General features: G+C 45.4%; 1 protein-coding gene across 1 annotated transcript in view; it reads right to left on the reverse strand.

The window, feature by feature from the left end:
• Positions 1–2,097: 2,097 nt before the first annotated feature.
• The window catches only part of PNPO (pyridoxamine 5'-phosphate oxidase), a 62,162-nt gene continuing 42,812 nt past the window's right edge, over positions 2,098–21,447 (reverse strand). The window contains exons 5-7 of the mRNA XM_040331305.1: positions 6,462–6,590; positions 3,320–3,390; positions 2,098–3,242 (exon numbers count right to left, since the gene is read on the reverse strand). Coding sequence (XP_040187239.1) covers positions 3,077–3,242; positions 3,320–3,390; positions 6,462–6,590 — 366 coding nt within the window. The 3' untranslated portion in view covers positions 2,098–3,076. The remainder of the gene's footprint in view (positions 3,243–3,319; positions 3,391–6,461; positions 6,591–21,447) is intronic.

Here is a 21,447-nt window from a genome sequence, read left to right on the forward strand (position 1 = left end):
ATCACAGAGTTGGTGGATGTTAGAGACCTTGCGCTCCTCCACCTTCCGTTTGAGGATGCCCCACAGATGCTCAATAGGGTTTAGGTCTGGAGACATGCTTGGCCAGTCCATCACCTTTACCTTCTTTAGCAAGGCAGTGGTCATCTTGGAGGTGTGTTTGGGGTCGTTATGTTGGAATGCTGCCCTGCGGCCCAGTCTCCGAAGGGAGGGGATCATGCTCTGCTTCAGTATGTCACAGTACATGTTGGCATTCATGGTTCCCTCAGTGAACTGTAGCTCCCCAGTGCTGGCAGCACTCATGCAGCCCCAGACCTCGACACTCCCACCACCATGCTTGACTGTAGACAAGACACTTGTCTTTGTACTCCTCACCTGGTTGCCGCCACACACGCTTGACACCATCTGAACCAAATAAGTTTATCTTGGTCTCATCAGATCACAGGACATGGTTCCAGTAATCAATGCCCTCAGTCTGCTTGTCTTCAGCAAACTGTTTGCGGGCTTGTGCATCATCTTTAGAAGAGGCTTCCTTCTGGGACGACAACCATGCAGACCAATTTGATGCTGTGTGCGGCGTATAGTCTGGGCACTGACAGGCTGACCCCCCACCCATTCAACCTCTGCAGCAATGCTGATAGCACACATACGTCTATTTCCCAAAGATAACCTCTGGATATGACGCTGAGCACATGCACTCAGCTTCATTGGTCAACCATGGTGAGGCCTGTTCTGAGTGGATAAGGGTAAAAAACTGCACTAGAAAAAGGGAGAAGCGACGTGCTGACGTCACCGCACGATACGTCACGTTTGTATGCACGGGCGTGCATACTGCTGCCGGCCGTCTGCAATATTTAATATTCTTTTTTTTACCATTAAACCCATCAGTTTTTACCTATGGCGGTCCTTTTGTATGTCCCCTTCTTTGAGAGCCTATACAATTTTTGAATGATTATGAGCTGTAGGAGAGGATGGACCAATTGTTTGCATCTAGACAGCGCTGGTGATGGACTGAGGAGACTGACCGTTTGACAACATCGTGAGAATAGAGACCCTGGCTGGGTGATAGCCACATGCTGTATGGGTCCGTGCAGCTGGTAAGCGCACATTGCACTCGGTGGTGGATTCACCGCGTTTGTCTGATATTATTCTGAAGCTTGAGTTATTCATTCACCCTTTCACATTGGAGATGACTCCGCAAGAACTTTCTTCACTTTGGACAATTTTGAAATATTTCTCTCATAAGAACTTTTCCATATATATTCAACAGAGGATTATGTTTATTAATTCATTTTTCACATTTGAGTTTGCAATATTACATCATTTTGTGCATATTTTTTTCTCACAGGGATTTTCATTTAGAATTCACTTAAGACTTTTCTCCACTTTGTTTGCCTTTTTGCATCGCCATTTGTATTATTCAGTTTACAGTGGATACATCCATTAAGAGTTCACACAGGACTACTTATCAGTAATAGTTGGTTAATGTTTCACTTATGATTTAGTTAGAGCGCAACCTTCATTTTTTATTACTGTTCTGAGTGGAACCTGTCCTGTTAAACTGCTGTACAGTCTTGGCCACCGTGCTGCAGCTCAGTTTCAGGGTCTTGGTAATCTTCTTATAGTCTAGGCCATCTTTATGTAGAGCCACAATTCCTTTTTTCAGATCCTCAGAGAGTTCTTTGCTATGAGGTGCCATGTTGAACTTCCAGTGACCAGTATGAGAGAGAGAGAGCGATAAAACCAAATTTAACACACCTGCTCCCCATTCACACCTGAGACCCTGGAGACCCTGGAACATCAACAAGGGAAAATGGCTAATTGGGCCCAATGTGGACATTTTCACTTATGGGTGTACTTACTTTTGTTGCAAGCAGTTTAGACATTAGGGTGTTGAGTTATTTTGAGGGGACACCAAATGTACACTGTTATACAAGCTGTACACTCACTACTTTACATTGTAGAAAGGTGTAATTTCTTCAGTGTTGTCACATGAAAAGATAGAATAAAATATTTCCAAAAATATGAGGGGTCTACTCACTTTTGAGAGATAGTGTATGTCCTAGAGACCTCTGTACTTAAAAACATACTATAACTTCCTGTTGTTGCAACACCATTTATTAAAGTAATTTACTTTACAGTTGGAATTTGCTCATCTGTTTACCCATCATGGGCATCACATACATTAAGAATTACACAACATAATTAAACAATTAAGAATAAATGTCACAAGGACGAACAGACACGTTAATGTATGTCACTAATGTGTTATGTTCAGGAAAGTGTGTGATGGAGCAGTACAGAACAATACATTGGCCAACCTGGAGGTAGATAGGTATGAAAACAGGGAATAAGGAAACTTGATTTTCTCTCATCCATTGAGGGACACAAGGCTCTTTAGTCTTCAGAAAATCCAAAAGCATTTAATTTAGGGGTGGGCAACACTGCAAATCGATAAACCCTTTGGCTGATTGAAAATAAATTAATCATCTATGGCCAGCCTAAGAATTAGCATTTCTATGGCTGATGGCTTGGCCTAAGTCCGCAGGCAAATCAGAAATCGAATTGGCAGCAGTTGGCGTGGGATCATGCATGTGACTTTGGTGATCAGAGTCTGCAAATATCTAGGTGTCTTGGGTGATAGTCTTTCTTGACTGTGGCAAACACTTTAGCTGATGGGGGAGATGCTCCAGTCAAACCCAAGGGAGCCAAGGAAGACTCAGACAATGGGACGGATTTCTAAGCACAAGGATCTCTGGTTGCAGATACTGGCACTGTCAGTAGATGCACTGCAAGCAGCTGTAGAGCCGGTATTGGCAGGGGGTTATCCAGGGCTGGCCAACAGTTTTTTTTGCCAGTTTTAAATTCTCCTGTAGGGGGGAGAATAACATGAAGGTGAAGATTTGTGTCCCTTAATAGAAGAGAAAAAATTTGGATTGCTCACACCAGCAACTGAAAGAATCTGGTTGCGATTGGCAATTCTTCACATCTCCCATTCAAGCCTTTTTAGATCAGGGCAGTTGTCCTTTGATTCTCCAAGATCACAGAACTAAATTACTCCATAAAGGAGTACTAAAAATTATGGTGCAAGGCGCTCATACACCCACCCACCCTCTGCAGGGTGTGTCCAGGGGCTTGTGTCAGTCTCCTCTCCTTCTTTCCTTCGAAATACAATGCGGTCATGCAGACGATTAGTCTGTCCCTGCCAGAACTCCATGACAGAAGGACGGATGATGTATCCTCCCCTGTAAAAGTATTAGTAAATCTTTTTAGCATGAAGAAAAGTTGTTATATAACCAGCAAGTACCTTAAAAATACTTACCATTCATTTGGCCTGGGAACCTCCTTGTCCTTGTACTCCTCCTGAAGGTCAGCATTTTTCTTACGAAGGTACTGTGAGCAAGAATACTAGATGCATTAGAATTGGTTCTGGACGACTGAAATTTAAACTTTAATGGCTTGGGTCAGTTTTAAAAGATTTGTTCTTTAAAAGCGCAACTCTTTTTTTTTTTTAATGAGAGCACAGCTCTTTTCAGACTGGCTCAGCCCGATTAAAACCCAGGGATGGAGCCAAGTCAGTCTTAGTCTAATTCATTCACTGTGCGTTTAATTTTAGTTTGAGCTACTGAGCTCTGTATACAAGTTTGTTTTGTATTTTAAACAAAAGAACTTTGGAGAGAGGGAAAACAAGCAAAACAGAACCCTGTAGCTCGTACCTTCTGGATAGATACAATAGCAGATATTATTTACATGTAATATTTTATATTTTTTAACAGAGAAAATATTTCATATTTACCTGCCTAATAAAACATTTTTAAACTAGCAGATTTGAAAGTAAATAAAAATCTGTTCCGAATGCAAAACTCACCTCTTTTTCGAAGTTGTTCTCCACCTCATGGTTTTGTGATACGGCATCATCTTTTGGGTTGAAGGACTACATTCAATACACTTCCTGTCAGGCATGAACATCAAGGACCCACCCCCTGGGGGCACATTGCTAGGCTGCTAATGACTCACAGGAGAATGAGGAAGAGAGGGACCACATTTTGTTGTGCAACGCTCTCCCCAAACTTATTTTTTCCGCATTCCCCACTGAATCCTCCACCTCAGTACCCCAAAATTGCTGGGAAGTTTTAACCTTCCGCAAAATATAACTAAAGCCTGTTGTGGAAATTTCATGAAGATGTATTTTAAATGTATTGTCATAGTGTCACCCATTGTTGGTTCTCCCGCAGCCCGCTCTAAAGAGCTGACTGGGGCGGACTGAGACTGGTTGAGATTACTTTCCTGATTTGGAGAAGGGTGTTTGCTGAGTGGGGGTGTCAGCCGGCGAAAGGGCCCCTGTGTCATGCACAGATATTCGCCTGTGGGATGCGTCCACTCTGCAAAACGCATTGTAGGTTTAGCGGATATATGCTTTTTGTCATCTCTCGGTGCCTGATCAACACTGTATTGTGATGTGATCATACACCTGCAGATAAGCTCCCCTCATCAGGAACTGTGTTCATTGGTTATTGTATTATTACTGTATTATATTGTTATTACTGTATCGTTATTGTAGCATGCTGTTGTATTATGTTGCATTATTGTCCCATCCATATATGGGCATTTGCTGTGTGGAGCCCCCATGCTGTGTCCTGGCTTCCCATGGAGGAGGTCACATGCTGTGACATCACTTCCTATGGTCACATGCTGTGATCTCCTCCAATCAGCTGTGGTCTGAAGGCTTTTGTTGCAATAAAAGGACTCTCTGTGGGCGTCGGCAGGCAGTCTTGTGATGATGCAGAGATGAGAACAAGCTGGTGTTAATGGTTTGTTATTGAACGAATGGAAGGGGATGAATGGTGAGTGAACCTTTTAGCTTAAAGATGGATTTCACCAATTTCACTAAGATGAAGTGTGTGCTTACTAGCACAGGCAGAATGGCGGTGTGCTCTGCATACCACCAAAACTGCCACGTCAAGCCTCATACATACGGTCGGACTTCAAACTTTTACAGGGATTTTTGTTCGAAGGGAGTTGGCCGGGCACACCCATAGCATACACACGGCAGGACTTTTCTGCAAACTTTCCCAACATCACGTGGTTTTTCTGCTCTTTTCCGCCACCCTTTGGCCAACTTTTGCTATTGTTGGTTGATTTTAACATTGGTTCTGGGCATGGGTATTTGTACTTCGGACAAAAGTCCGATGGATTTCTGTACACACGATAGGACTTTGCAGCGTAGGACTTTTGTTGCTGAAAAGTTTGTCTGTTTGCAGAGCGAACTTTTGTCCGATGAAAACCGAAAAAGTTTGTCCGATGGAGCGCACACACACGGTAGGATTTTTTTGAAAACTTGCTCATTTTGAAGTTTGTTGTCAAAAAGTCCTACCGTGTGTATGGGGCTTTACACAGGGCTAACAACGTGACCTCCTCCCACCTTCTGCATGTGACAGCGATCAGAGTCAGAGATGAATGGTAGAGAATCAGATGGAAAGCCATATAATCTCCTATCTCTGGAAGTACAGGGCTCTCTCAGAACCCTGGTGTCAGATGGCAGCAATGGGGAAATGTGTGGAAAGTAAAATTCAGGCAGTTTACAGTGCTTGTTCTGCATGTATCCACAAAGACAAAGCACAGGTTCACATAGATAGTGGCAGTATTCAAGTCTTTAAAGCGGATGTGCCATGGGAACAAAATATTAAAAGTCAGCAGCTACAAATACTGCAGCTGCTGACTTTTAATATTAGGACACTTACCTGTCCTGGAGTCCAGCGCCGATCGCAGCAGAGCACGAGCGATCGCTCGTCACTCTGCTGCTCCCCCCGCCATCCACGCTGAGGGAACCAGGAAGTGAAGCACTGCGGCTTCACTGCCCGGTTCCCTACGGCGCATGCGCGAGTCGCGCTGCGCCCGCCGATTGGCTCACACGCTGTGTGCTGGGAGCCGAGTGTTCCCAGCACACAACGGGCGACAGACGGGATGTGACGGAATGCCCGTCTTTCGCCCGTATCGTGTGGCCGGAAGTGGGTGCAAATACCTGTCTTTAGACAGGTGTCTGCACCCCCCTCCCCCCTGAAAGGTGTCAAATGTGACACCGGAGGGGGGGAGGGTTCCGATCAGCGGGACTCCACTTTAGGGTGGAGGACCGCTTTAAGGCTTGCTCTACAGTACACACACAAGAAGGTAGAGAAGACTGCAAATTCTGATTACCAATTTAACACCACTGCATAAACATTCATGTTTTCATCACCCAAACTGTATGTACCGAGGAGACTCTCTACCACCACATTATATCAGGGGAACAACGGAGATTGGCAAGGGGAATGCCAATTAATTGCTTTTTCTTTGTGTGAAAAACTGGCCTTGGGTTTTTGCCAAGTTTCAAAGTACCCATAAACATAACAATTATTATGTTATGTGGTCAAGATCAGGCAATTGCCATTTATCATTAAAATAATTCATCAGGCCCCGTTACTCACCTCTCGGTCTGGGATAACTTGACTCTGACTGCTAACAACAGCACCAATCTGGCTAGACTTTGGACGAGAGTGGAAGTACTTGTCAGATTGTTCGTCTGAAAGCTTTTCAACTGACCCCTCTATGCGAACCTAATAAAAATCAAAAATGTTGTAAGCACTTTACCTAAATGCAAAATAAACATATTATGCCTTGTTCAAGAGGGATACATTGCAATATGGTTATATAGGAATTAGAAACATGCACAGATCCTCTTCCCTGGACTGTGTAGGCTGACCTGTGTAAGCCCATGGCTATGCAGCTTGTTTTAGCAAACGCCTTGCCTTGTTTTGCTCACTTTATGTTGGTTTTAGCTAGTTTAGCAGTGTTTGGCCCAGGGATTGGGAGCTCTATATAGCATGCACATGGTGGTGACACACTAGGCTAGGGGATATTTAATAAAACTGGAGCACAGCTGTGTATGGAGGCCAATCAGCTTTTAAATTCAGTGTGTTCCATTAAGCTTTGACAATAAAAACTGGAAACTGGTTTTCTATGCAGAGCTGCAACAGATTTTGCACTCTCCAGTTTTAGTAAATTCCGACCACAGTGTTACAGCAACAGTAAATGAGTTGCCAGGCCAGCATCCTCCAAATATATAACTGTGGTTTGCATTCAGGCAAACAGTCTGGATAGTATACAAAACCGATTGGCCATTATGCAAGCTGGTTAATATTTGAACAGATGAGCAACAAATCTTATTAGATGAGACAAAAACTCAGAAGAGAGTGAACGTTATGTTCCATCATAGAGCTATGCATCAAAACTCATACATATTGGGTGTGGTTTGCACAAGTCCGTGAGTGGAAATGCTTTCTAAAGAGCCTTGGCCTCTGTTTTTGCCCTGAGGATCTCTTTTCTTCAGCCCTCTTTACTGATTTTATGGGGTGCAACAGTAAGGAGGACAGCACGGAGCACTAGCCTGGTGGAATCATCATTCCTAAAAGCAGGACACGGAAAACACCTGGGCTTGTAAAATCCTCCTAATATGGTGCAGGAGACTAGGATGCATCTTCCAACACTGTTGGGAGAGAGACAATGGAAAACAAATGAAGCATTACCACAAAAAAGGGAAATGGATGAAGTTTGGAAGGGTTTGCAGACTTTTCACTGTTTGGATAGTATAGAAATGGTCTTTTCACCACTAGCTGAATACATATGAGAGCTGCAGGAGAGGGTATACAAGCCATAACATCTGGGGCATACCCGAGGCTATTAAAGTAGACTGTGAACTTAGACTTCCATAACGCAAATCTATCACACCCAAGGGTTTTCTTTGCAGTGCCCACTTAAAGCAGAAGTAGTAGATCATGGCCAAAGGAAGGGAAAGAGGAACCCTTGACTATGAAATGTGTGCAGGTCACTTTATATCCTGACCCTGGAGGACGCTAGGTGGGGAGCCCATTGCCCACTAACATGTGCCCTTAAACATGCCAGTACATTGTACTGCTGGGGATAGCCTTTTCATCTACTGACATTTAAAAGTAGTAGAATTTACTTGCTGTGAAACCTAAGGGGTTAATCCTCTGCATTGTGTAAAAAGGCCATTTGATCCTGCATGCACAGATCTTCATCTTCTTGCATTGCCCCCAAAACATGTCCAGATAAGATTGAGTAAATGGAGTCAGGCTACACATGCTCAGTTTGGTGTGTATTGCTAGAGAATTTATTTTTCTTGGGAGAGTGCATGTGATCGGCACCAGTGCCGGGACAAGGTCATCTGGCGCCCAGGGCGAAGATGCCAAACTGCGCCCCCCCAAGATGTTTGAGCATCATGTGTTAGCAAATCCCCCCCCCCCCCAAAAAAAAAAGAAATACAAAAAATTGAGCACTAATCAGCACGCTTAGCCCTAAGCATAAATTCCCATTGCAAGCCTTGCCAAACAAAAATCCCCCTTCCACTGAAATCCCCTCTCCCAGCACACATCTCCCTCACCCCCCAATCCTCTCTCTAAGCTTAAAGGTGTTGTAAAGGAAAAAAAAATTTCACCTTAATGCAATCTATGCATTAAGGTGAAAACATCTGATGATACCGGCTCCCCCTGAGCCCCCGTTTTACTTACCTGACCCTTCGAAAGTCCCGCGCTCGGTCCCGAGATCCTCTTCGCCGCTCAGCCTGGACGCTGATTGGCTAGAGCGGATGGATTGAGAGCAGCGCAGCCATTGGCTAGCGCTGCTGTCAATCACATCCTGTGACGCGGCGCGCCGAGGCCGAGTGATACAGTGAGCGGCTATGGCCGCACGCTGTTTCACGGGAGTGCGCCCGCAAGGACTCATCACCATGCGAGCTCTCTCGCATGAATGTGACGAGTTCTTGCGGGGAGGACCAGAGACAGCCGCCGAGGGACCCCCAAAGACGTGGAACGAGGCCACTTTGTGCAAAACGAACTGCACGGTGGAGGCAAGTATAAGATGCTTATTATTTTAAAGAAAATTATTTTTTTCCTTTAGTGACACTTTAAATTCTTCTCGACTGTTCCCTGCTAGCATAAATCCCTCACCAAAAAAGCCCCTTTTAGCACAAATCCTCTTCTGCCCATTGCCCCAGCACGAACCACCCCTCCAAGTCACCCTCAAATTTCCCCTCCGAGCACAAATCTTACGCCTCTCACCCTCCAAATTCCCCCTCCTAGCGCAAATCCTCCCCCCAAATTTCCCCTCTAGACTTCCCCTCTAGCACCCCTATCATCCCTACCAGCATAAATCCCTCCTAAATCCGTATTTCTAACAGCTCCAATATTTCCTGTCCTAGCACAAATCCCCTCCACATTCACCTCTTCTAGCACAACCCCCCAAATCCCCCCTCCTAGCACAAATCCTTCCCCCCCCCATCCTGGTGGCACAAATTTCCATCCTCCCAGCACAACCCCTCCTCCTAGAACAAATCTTACTCCTGTTACCCCCCCCCTCAAATTCCCCCTCCTAGCACAAATCCCCCCCCCCCAAAAAAATCTTCCCTAGCACACATACACCCCATGTCACGGTCTGGAGTCAGGCTCAGAGGCCAGATTGCTATAGCAGTGACAGAGCAAGTATACAGACAGTAGAGTAGTCCAGGAACAGGCCGAGGGTCAAACACAGGTGATTGCAGATTGGGATCAGGCAATAGAGAAGTCCAGGAACAGGCCGAGGGTCAAACACAGGTGGTTGCAGATTGGGATCAGGCAATAGAGAAGTCCAGTAACAGGCCAAGGGTCAAACACAGGTGGTTGCAGATTGGGATCAGGCAATAGAGAAGTCCAGTAACAGGCCAAGGGTAAAACACAGGTGGTTGCAGATACAATGGCAGCAGAGCAGACAAATTGCAGGGCACTGGCTGGGAAGGCACAATAACCTGGCAAAGAGGAAGTGCAGAGACAAGGCTTTTATAGGAAGTCTGTGGGAGGAGCAAGGGGTTCAAGGTTCAATGCAATCAAGACACAAGGCAGGAATGTTCAATGGATCAGATGGGTTTGTCCAGCAGATCAGACAGGGAGCTGTCCAGCATCCCAGATAGCTCAGTGAGAAGGTTCTCTGCCAGCCACAGCTGAGGTCCCAGGTTCGAATCCAGGTCCTGACAGTACTCCCCTCCTCTCAGGATGTCCTCCGGACGTCCTAGGTCTTGGCTTGTGAGGAAACCTCTGGTGGAATACTTTTGTTAATCTAGGGAGTGAACCTTATTATTGCTTCAGAAGTTCCTGCCCGGGAGATTCTCCTTGCTTGCAAGGCTTTTTCAAACATCTCCAGCTCCTGCTTATGGATAAGGGTGCCATTCGAGGCATACATACAGTCAGGTGGTAGAACTTCTTTGGCAGGACAGGAATTAGTGATGAAACCAGACTTTACGGAAGTGGTGACGGTATCAGGAACAGGCGTTTTCTTAAGAAGTAGCGAAGATGTTTCTGGAGCAGGAGGTGGTTCTTTGGCAGGACAGGGTGATGTTACTGTATTTACCACTGTGGAGTGTGGGTTGACTACTGGAACTGATCTGTTATCAGGAAGATGCATAGTTGCCTTTAGGCCAGATGGTAGGGGTTTCACAGGGGTATTGGTTGCAGGTTCAAGAGGGGCACTGGTATCGTTGACCACCGTAGTCTGGGAACCCACTTGTGCCATCGAACACGGACAGGCCTTAAAGCAACCTTGGCAGTTCACAGGCCGAACAGCAGTGATAGCATGATGAGTCCCAATAGTACACACTTGAAGAACCTTTGGTCGAGGTGGGCGAGTTGGGCAGAGGGAGATAAGGTGACCTCTTTCTCCACAATAGAAACAAAGGCCATAGCCTCTCCTCCGCTCTCTTTCACCTTTAGACAGCTTGGTCTGGATGACCCCGATCTCCATTGGTTCCACATCTTCCAGGATAGGTGTGTGTATATCCACAGGAATGCCAAGGCTTTGTGGTGTTAGGGCTTCACGGCTTGGCACATACTGGGATGGCTCAGAGTCGTATCTGTACAGGGTATTCCTGTCCCTGGGTTCCCGTAGGCCACATGAGCTAGGAGCAGACTTGGGAACCCTGGTTTTCTTGGCAACAGTACAGTGAGAGTCCAGAGCTAACATAAATGCTTCCCAGCTGTCCAAGACTGGACTCCTTTCCTGTAGTACCTGATGAGCCCATGCTTTGATTGGTCCAGTGAGCAGGTTGATAGTAGCGCGAACCTTTATATAATCGGTGGCATAGGTCATAGGCTTAAGAGCAAACAACAGCTCGCAATCCACCTTGAAGCACAAGAATGATGCACGGCTACCATCAAACCTCTCTGGCATCACCACAAATGGCTCAGGGCATACTGGTTCCAGGGCTGGGCCTACTGTACCTTTCAGTAACAGCACTTCTTGCTGGAGCTCCAAAAGTTGCTGCCTGAGAGGAGCCACAGCCTTTGCTATAGCGGCCTCCATGTTTTAGGCCAGGTTATTCTGTCACGGTCTGGAGTCAGGCTCAGAGGCCAGATTGCTATAGCAGTGACAGAACAAGTATACAGACAGTAGAGTAGTCCAGGAACAGGCCGAGGGTCAAACACAGGTGATTGCAGATTGGGATCAGGCAATAGAGAAGTCCAGTAACAGGCCAAGGGTAAAACACAGGTGGTTGCAGATTGGGATCAGGCAATAGAGAAGTCCAGGAACAGGCCGAGGGTCAAACACAGGTGGTTGCAGATTGGGATCAGGCAATAGAGAAGTCCAGTAACAGGCCAAGGGTAAAACACAGGTGGTTGCAGATTGGGATCAGGCAATAGAGAAGTCCAGGAACAGGCCGAGGGTCAAACACAGGTGGTTGCAGATTGGGATCAGGCAATAGAGAAGTCCAGGAACAGGTCGAGGGTCAAACACAGGTGGTTGCAGATACAATGGCAGCAGAGCAGACAAATTGCAAGGCACTGGCTGGGAAGGCACAATAACCTGGCAAAGAGGAAGTGCAGAGACAAGGCTTTTATAGGAAGTCTGTGGGAGGAGCAAGGGGTTCAAGGTTCAATGCAATCAAGACACAAGGCAGGAATGTTCAATGGATCAGATGGGTTTGTCCAGCAGATCAGACAGGGAGCTGTCCAGCATCCCAGATAGCTCAGTGAGAAGGTTCTCTGCCAGCCACAGCTGAGGTCCCAGGTTCGAATCCAGGTCCTGACACCCCATCATCCCCATCCCCCCCCAACAGCTTTAGGCTTTCCTATACTAGCCCAAACCATCTTCCTCCCATCTCCCAGCACAAATCACCCGTTGTAGCCCCCCCCCCCCCCAATATCCCTACCAGAAAAAATAGTGTCCTGTCACCCTTCAAATTCCCCATCCCAGCACGCACAACCCCCCCCCCCCCAGATGATTTCACTTCCTAGCACAAATCCCCCCCCCCCCCCCAATATCAATCCTAGAAGTAATCATCTTCTCCCTACACCTTCAAGTACAAATGCTCTGATACCCTTGTGTCCTCAGTGAGTGCAGATCTCCTTTCCCCTCGCCTGGGCTGCAGCTTTCCCCTATACACTTAGACAGCGTGGTACATTGCTCCATGATGTCCTCCTTCCGAAGGCTCCTTCTCATGTTGACATGTTAGAGCCGAGGAGGAGCCGATCTCTAAGCCTTTGCACAGGCAGCTGGCGGGAGAGATACCACCCGCTGCTGAAGGGGACTGGGATCGCAGCTCAGGGATGCCAGTGGATGTCACCTCTGGACTATACAGAGTTTAACACATTGTTTGCTGGGAGGAGATGTGGGCGGGTAAACCAACTGTAAAGTCCCAATGGAAGAGCGCTACAGTGATAGGAGAGTGACGCTGGAGAGAAGCAAGAGAGCACATCCCGCTCTCCAGATTTGGCACATATCATGCAACACTAAGCGCTGACTGAAGTAGTGATGCCGCTGTCACTACTTCTGTCAGCTAATAGTCGCACAAACTCTCCTTGCAGCGCCTCCTATGCTACAGTCGCCCAGGGCAGCCGGCCCGACCGCCCACCCCTTGTACTGGCCCTGATCGGCACAGGGCCAATCGGCACCATCCAGTAAGAGTCCTGCATCCTGATAACCCAGCCAGTGCAGTATGAAAACTCCTACGAATTTTAACCAGGCACTGATAGAAGTTACAAGATTGCTATATACTTCCAAAGAGAAATTTGGAGTTTCGGGGGTGACAAGTGGTTTACATTTACTGAAACTATTGCGTTTCCATGTTCTGTGTACTGTGGGAGACCAAATATATTGAATGGATGTAAATCATAGGTTGATTTACTTCCACTTTAAATTGCTCCACAAACAACAAGTATCAGCTATATGGAGAATCCTGCACCCCGCAGATAGGTACTAGATTTGTTTTTCCCCACTACACCCTTCTTACAGCAAGATAGACTACTTTCTTACATCACACTGCTTCCTCCTCTGGCTTCCTCATGCTGGCTCATAGATTTGATTAAAACATTTCCCAATAAACTCCTGCATACATTAAAAACTTCTTCCTGATGGATGCTTCTAAAGACATTACCACTCAACTGGCCATTAAAGCAGAATATAATTTTCATGAGATCACACAGGACGACAACATTGCCCTGCCCATTAAGCAGGAAGCCATCAAATGCATTCTTCTTCTGTTTTAATACCCAATGATTCTCTAAGAAAATTTGGGGACTTTAAATGAGGCTATTGACTTCTGGAGGTTGAATGATATGTAGACATGTTTAATTGGCATAAATAAATGTTGGTATACATAACAATGATATAAAACATATAAATAAGTAATCAATTCGGACCTACTATCTTTAATCAATCATGTTGACACATTTTATACCCGATTTATAACACACTGATATGCAGTCTATACGACATGTGTATATACAGTTTTATTCATCACTTTGTTCAATATTGTCATGTACTGCCAAGCCAATATGTATATATCTACGTATCCACGATGTTGATGCCGTGTGTGCATAATATTTATATATATATATATATATATATATATATATATATATATATATATATATACACACACACACACACACACACACACACACACACACACACACACACACACACACACACACACACACATACAGTGAGGAAAATAAGTATTTGAACACCCTGCTATTTTGCAAGTTCTCCCACTTGGAAATCATGGAGGCGTCTGAAATTGTCATGAAATGGTCATGAAATTGACAGTGCATGTCCACTGTGAGAGAAATAATAAAAAAAAAAAAATTCCAGAAATCACAATTTATGATCTTTTAACTATTTATTTGTATGATACAGCTGCAAATAAGTATTTGAACACCTGTCTATCAGCTAGAATTCTGACCCTCAAAGACCTGTTAGTCTGCCTTTAACCACTTCCCGCCCGGCCTATGGCCGATTTACGTCCGGGAAGTGGTTATGAAATCCTGACAGGACGTTCTAGAACGTCCTGCAGGATTTCATGCCGCGCGCGCCCGTGGGGGCGCGCATCGCGGCGATCGGTGATGCGGGGTGTCAGTCTGACACCCTGCATCTCCGATCTCGGTAAAGAGCCTCCGGCGGAGACTCTTTACCACGTGATCAGCTGTGTCCAACCACGGCTGATCACGATGTAAACAGGAAGAGCCGTCGATGGCTCTTCCTCACTCGCGTCTGACAGACGCGAGTAGAGGATAGCCGATCGGCGGCTCTCCTGACAGGGGGGGGTAGCGCTGATTGTTTATCAGCGCAGCCCCCCCTCGGATCGCCACACTGGACCACCAGGGATGCCCACCCTGAAGCACCAGGGTGGGAAAAAAAAAAAAAAAAAAAAAAAAAAAAAAAAAAAAGCATAAAGAAAAAAAAAAGGTGCCAGTCAGTGCCCACAAATGGGCACTGACTGGCAACCTGGCAAAAATCAGTGCTGCCACCCCAGTGTCCATCAGCGCCACCCCAGTGTCCATCAGCGCCACCCCACAGTGCCCATCCATGCTCAGTGCCCATCCATGCTCAGTGCCCATCTGTGCCACCCATAAGTATCCATCAGTGCCGCCCATGAGTGCCCATCTGTGCCGCCTATGAGTGCCCAGTGCCGCCCATGAGTGCCCATCAGTGCCGCCTATGTGTGCCCATCAGTGCCGCCTATGTGTGCCCATCAGTGCCGCCTATGTGTGCCCATCAGTGCCGCCTATGTGTGCCCATCAGTGCCGCCTATGTGTGCCCATCAGTGCCGCCTATGTGTGCCCATCAGTGCCGCCTATGTGTGCCCATCAGTGTCGCATACCAGCGCCGCCAATCAGTGCCACCTCATCTGTGCCCGTCAGTACTACCTCATCGATGTCCATCAGTGCCATCTCATCGGTGCCCATTAGTGCCGCCATATCAGTGCCCGTAATTGAAAGAGAAAACTTATTTACAAAAAAATTAACAGAAAAAAATAAAAACGTAATTTTTTTTCCAAATTTTCAGCCTTTTTTTAGTTGTTGCGCAAAAAAAAATAAAATCGCAGAGGTGATCGAATACCACCAAAAGAAAGCTCTATTTGTGGGGAAAAAAGGACGCCAATTTTGTTTGGGTACAGTGTAGCATGACCGCGCAATTGCCATTCAAAGTGCGACAGTGCTGAAAGCTGAAAATTGGCTTGGGCGGGAAGCTGCGTAAGTACCTGGTATGGAAGTGGTTAAAATGTCCACCTCCACTCCATTTATTATCCTAAATGAGATGCACCTGTTTGAGGTCATTAGCTGCATAAAGACACCTGTCCACCCCATACAATCAGTAAGAATCCAACTACTAACATGGCCAAGACCAAAGAGCTGTCCAAAGACACTAGAGACAAAATTGTACACCTCCACAAGGCTGGAAAGGGCTACGGGGAAATTGCCAAGCAGCTTGGTGAAAAAAGGTCCACTGTTGGAGCAATCATTAGAAAATGGAAGAAGCTAAACATGACTGTCAATCTCCCTCGGACTGGGGCTCCATGCAAAATCTCACCTCGTGGGGTCTCAATGATCCTAAGAAAGGTGAGAAATCAGCCCAGGACTACACGGGAGGAGCTGGTCAATGACCTGAAAAGAGCTGGGACCACCGTTTCCAAGGTTACTGTTGGTAATACACTAAGACGTCATGGTTTGAAATCATGCATGGCACGGAAGGTTCCCCTGCTTAAACCAGCACATGTCAAGGCCCGTCTTAAGTTTGCCAATGACCATTTGGATGATCCAGAGGAGTCATGGGAGAAAGTCATGTGGTCAGATGAGACCAAAATAGAACTTTTTGGTCATAATTCCACTAACCGTGTTTGGAGGAAGAAGAATGATGAGTACCATCCCAAGAACACCATCCCTACTGTGAAGCATGGGGGTGGTAGCATCATGCTTTGGGGGTGTTTTTCTGCACATGGGACAGGGCGAATGCACTGTATTAAGGAGAGGATGACCGGGGCCATGTATTGCGAGATTTTGGGCAACAACCTCCTTCCCTCAGTTAGAGCTTTGAAGATGGGTCGAGGCTGGGTCTTCCAACATGACAATGACCCGAAGCACACAGCCAGGATAACCAAGGAGTGGCTCTGTAAGAAGCATATCAAGGTTCTGGCGTGGCCTAGCCAGTCTCCAGACCTAAACCCAATAGAGAATCTTTGGAGGGAGCTCAAACTCCGTGTTTCTCAGCGACAGCCCAGAAACCTGACTGATCTAGAGAAGATCTGTGTGGAGGAGTGGGCCAAAATCCCTCCTCCAGTGTGTGCAAAGCTGGTGAAAAACTACAAGAAACGTTTGACCTCTGTAATTGCAAACAAAGGCTACTGTTCCAAATATTAACATTGTTTTTCTCAGGTGTTCAAATACTTATTTGCAGCTGTATCATACAAATAAATAGTTTAAAAAAATCATACATTGTGATTTCTGGATTTTTTTTTGATTATGTCTCTCACAGTGGACATGCACCTACGATAACAATTTCAGACCCCTCCATGATTTCCAAGTGGGAGAACTTGCAAAATAGCAGGGTGTTCAAATACTTATTTTCATCACTGTATACACACACAATTATTTATTTACATGTTTTATATCATTGTTATGTATGACAAACATTTATGCCAATTAAACATGTCGACATATCATTCAACCTCCGCGAGTCGATAGCCTCATTTAAAGTCCCAAAATCCCCTTTTTTGTCTACTTGAACCAGGGATGGAGGCACACACCATGTGCTTCATCTAAAGTCCCTAAATCCCCATTTTATTCTCTCTTTAAGAAAGAACAATCACAAACAATGACTTAAAGCAGTGTTTCACCCTGCAGAACAACTTTTTAGCATAAAATTCGGCATAGTAGCGCGAGCTACAGTATGCCTGTCTTAATTTTTTTATCCCCGTACTCCCTGTTATATCGTACATAGAAGATTCCGACTGCCCGCGGGGAATGGGCGTTCCTTTCAAGAGGGAGGGTGATTGACGGCCGGCTCTGGCACGTCACGCTCCCCGAAGACAGCCGGAGTAGGTCTCGGCTCTTCACGGCGCCTGCGCACAGACTATGCGCAGGCGCCGTGAAGAGCCAATCCTATTTCGGCAATTTCCGGAGAAGCGTGACGCGCCAGAGCTGGCCGTCAATCACCTTCCGTCTGGATTGGAACGCCCATTCCCCGTGGGCAGTCGAAATCTTCTATGTACGATATAACAGTGAGTACGGGGATAAAAAAATTCAGACAGGCATACTGTAGCTCGCGCTACTATGCCGAATTTTATGCTACAAGAAATTTTTTTTTTTTTTTTTTTAATAGGGTGAACCCCCGCTTTAACAATATTCATACCTTAAAAATGGTCCATAAAACACTTAATTGATGCCTTTACACTTCCAACCCAAAAAACGCACAGACCTGCACAAATTGCTTGACCAATCCCACACTCACAATGGAGACTGCATACTTTGTGCGATTTATGAAGATGGGAATAAATATGGCAAAGTTTTATACACCTCAGGCAGTAGTGACTGATTAAGTTTATTTCCTCACTATAGTTGCAGTTGAGTCTCAGAGGCAGTGGTTGTGTCATTCGGATTGAAATGCATTAATAATACCTTAGGCACTGTTGTATCTGCTTTGTTTCTCTAGACAACCATGTTTAAGTGCCTTATTTATTTAATTATATACTTTTTTGTAATATAGTCCCTGATCATCCTAGGAGTCTAATGTGTCATGCGTTTACTTTATTCAGTCTGTACCTTGTAAATCTTTAATAAAAACCACAAGATACATATACATGTTTTATTAGAAAAAAAAAAGTATATTTAGGCATTTTAAAGAGGAACTCCAGCTGGCTGCAGAAAAATACAAGTCAGCAGCTACAAACACTGTAGCTGCTGACTTTTAATAAACAGGTACTCAGGTCTTCAGGTAAACGGTGCCACCATCTTGAGTGTGTAAAAATGGCTGTGACTTCCTACTGGTTTACAGCTGGATCCCCACTGAGCATGTGCGAGTCGTGTTTCCCTTCTGATGGACCGGCAGCCTTCTGGGACCTGTGATGCATCCCAGAAGGTTGTGGACAGGGAGAGGGGCCAAACTTTTGCTCAGATCACCCAGGCTAATTTTTCTCAACTCCAGTCCTCAAGTACCCCCAACAAGTCATGTTCTCAGGATTTCCCAAGAAACGGCGGTCGTAATTACTAAGGCAGTGAAACCGATTAAATCACCAGTGCAAAATAGGAAGCCTGAAAACATGATCTGTGAGGACTGGAGTTGACAAACATTGACCTAGGTGATCTGATCAGTAGGGGGTACCTATCAAAACTAGGCAACAACACTCTGTTTTTTTTTTTTTTCAAAGCATAGAAAGTAGAGGAGAAGGAAAAGCAGAACATCCCATTCTAGGTGAAGTTCTGCTTTAACCGCTTCCTATCCACCATATTGTCAAATCACGGGTGGCAGCACTCCCGTTCTGGGACGTCATAGAACGTATAACCACCCTTGCGATCCCCTGGCGATCAGTGGTGCGCTCTGTCCCTGGCACACAGCACGTCACAGATTCCAGTAAAGACCTGATGATGAAGCCCTTTATCCATTAGCAGAGTCCAATCACAACTGATTACATGTAAACAAGGAAATGGCGATAACACGCTGACAGCGTGTGAGAAGAGGAGAGTCGATCAGCGGCATTTCCTCACGGGGAAGATCTGCAGACATGCCTGTCAGTGCCCATCCGTGCTGTGCATTAGTGCCTCCTCATCAATGCAGTCTCATCAGTGCCGCCTCATCAGCAAACATCAGAAAAGGATAAAAATCACTTCTTTACAAAATTTACAAGAGAAAAAAAAAAATGGTCTGTTTAGCAAAAACCAAACAAAAAACACAGTGGGCCCAAAATAAAGCTCTGTCTCAAAAAAAAAAATGTTGTATGGGTACAATGTCATAGTGTGACAGCACTGAAAGCTGAAAATTGGCCTGGGCAGGAAGGGGGTAAAAGTGCACAGTAGGCAAGTGGTTAGCGAACAAGTCACTAAATGAGCGCCTCTTATGTGATAAAAACAAAGTGTAAATATTATGTTGGTATACAAAGTGGTAAAAAGTTAATGAATAAACCAGTGCATACCAAGACATCAAAATCTGGCCTAGTCACAAAGATTTTGATTATCCCAACACAGAAATGGATGATGGGAAAATGGGTCCCTAGGCAAGGCCCCCCTTCATTTCGATTGACATTGAAAAGCACAGAGAAGCCACCCAATTCCCATTGTCTGTATTGGCCTGGCCCCATCAGAAATGAAATACAAGTTCATTGTGAAGTGATAGGCAGGCGCCAAAGCTTTGAGTAATTGTGGTTTAATCACTAAAGCTAGAGGGGGCAAAATTTGTCACAATGCTGCAGAGAAACCAATCAACTTCCAGTATTTTTTGCTAAAGCTTAAACAAGCCAAGGTTAGAAGCGGATTGGTTTCTCAGCATAATTGTGACTACTTTTCCCCTCTCTAGCTTAAGTAAATAAACCCTATTGTGTCAATCCTTTTAGTATAAGGCAGGAAAATGAAAGGTTGTAGCCTTCTGAGCTCCTGTCTAGGTTGTGTATGATCCATCTATGCCAATTGACATATAAGGGTTCATTTATTTAAAAAAGATGAGAATGAGATAGGAAAAGCTGAAGAAAGGCTGGGAAAACCCAAATCTCCCCGGAGGGTAGAAAGAGTTGGAAAACCTCACTGTCTGATACAGTTTACTACCCGGTCTCCCCAAAAATAAGACCTACCCTGAAAATAAGACCTAGCGTTATTTTCCAGGAGGGCTGCAATATAAGCCCTACCCCAAAAATAAGCCCTAGTTAAAAATGCTTGTAAAATCCTATAATCCACTATATTACAGTAGTTTATAATGTACAATGTGTGTGTTTCTGTAATATAATTGCGGGGAAGAAAGCTCCGGCGGGTAACAGAAGTGGAGAGCGGCGCTATAACAAATGTATTTGGCACAATTATATTACAGAAACACACACATTGTACATTATATACTACTGTAATAGAGTGGATTATAGGATTGTACAAGCTTTTTAACTCAGTTCACACTGGGGACTCCTGACAGGCAGGGAGGGAGAGGGGGAGAGAAGACAGCACATTACATGGTAAGACCTACCCCGAAAATAAGCCCTACTGTGTCTTTTGTTGGCTTAATAATATAAGACCCAGGCTTATTTTCGGGGAAACACGGGTAGGCTCCCCCTTTAGCCAGGATATCATAGTGGGTTAATTTTATTGGTAAAATGAACCCGTGCTTTGCCTATTTAGGGCAAATTAACAGGTTTACCTAATTTCTTTCCTCCCTGGAAACACATTCACCTTTCCTTCAATCCCTCGCTGCTATGATCAGCTGCCAGTAATGTTACATTTTGGGTGGGGAGCCAGTCTTCAGCCCCGCGTTAGTTCCAGGTCTCTTTCTTCCTTTGCTCCTGCAGGCAGAACAATGCAGCAGGGGAGCAAAAAGCATGTGCTAAAAGGATAGGAAGATATTAGGTGAACCGCTTATTTTTCCCAGCATAAGCAAAGCACAGGTGTAAGGATAGGGGAGGAAATATAGTTAAATCTTAAAGGCTCAACATTTTTTACCTTAATGCATTCCTTGTTAAGGCAACGGTTTTAGCCCCTCACCCTTTACTTACATGAGCCCTCATTCTATCCAGTGATGTGCACGTCTGAAGCTCTCTCTTCACTTCCGTGTCTCACTGGCTTTGCTTTTGGCTCCTGCTGCGGTCAATTAAAGCCAGTGATGCAGGAAGGGGTGGGCGACTCCTGCTGTCTGTGTCAATAGATGCAGCAGCAGGGCTCAGGAGCGAGCGGGCACAAGTGCCCCCCATGGGAAGCCGCTAGATAAAGAAGAGGGGCCATGAGCGCTAAAGTAGAACCCGAGAAGAGGAAGATCGGGGCCGCTCTGTGCAGAGATGTTTGTTATTTAAAAGAAAAACCAAACCTTAAAGTGATACTAAACTCTTGCTTGTTTTTGGGCTAAAAATAACAAACATGTCATATTTACCTGCTCTGTGCAGTGGTTTTGCACAGAGCAGCCCTGATC

Source organism: Rana temporaria, chromosome 12 (assembly GCF_905171775.1).
Source record: "Rana temporaria chromosome 12, aRanTem1.1, whole genome shotgun sequence".
Taxonomy (NCBI): domain Eukaryota; kingdom Metazoa; phylum Chordata; class Amphibia; order Anura; family Ranidae; genus Rana; species Rana temporaria.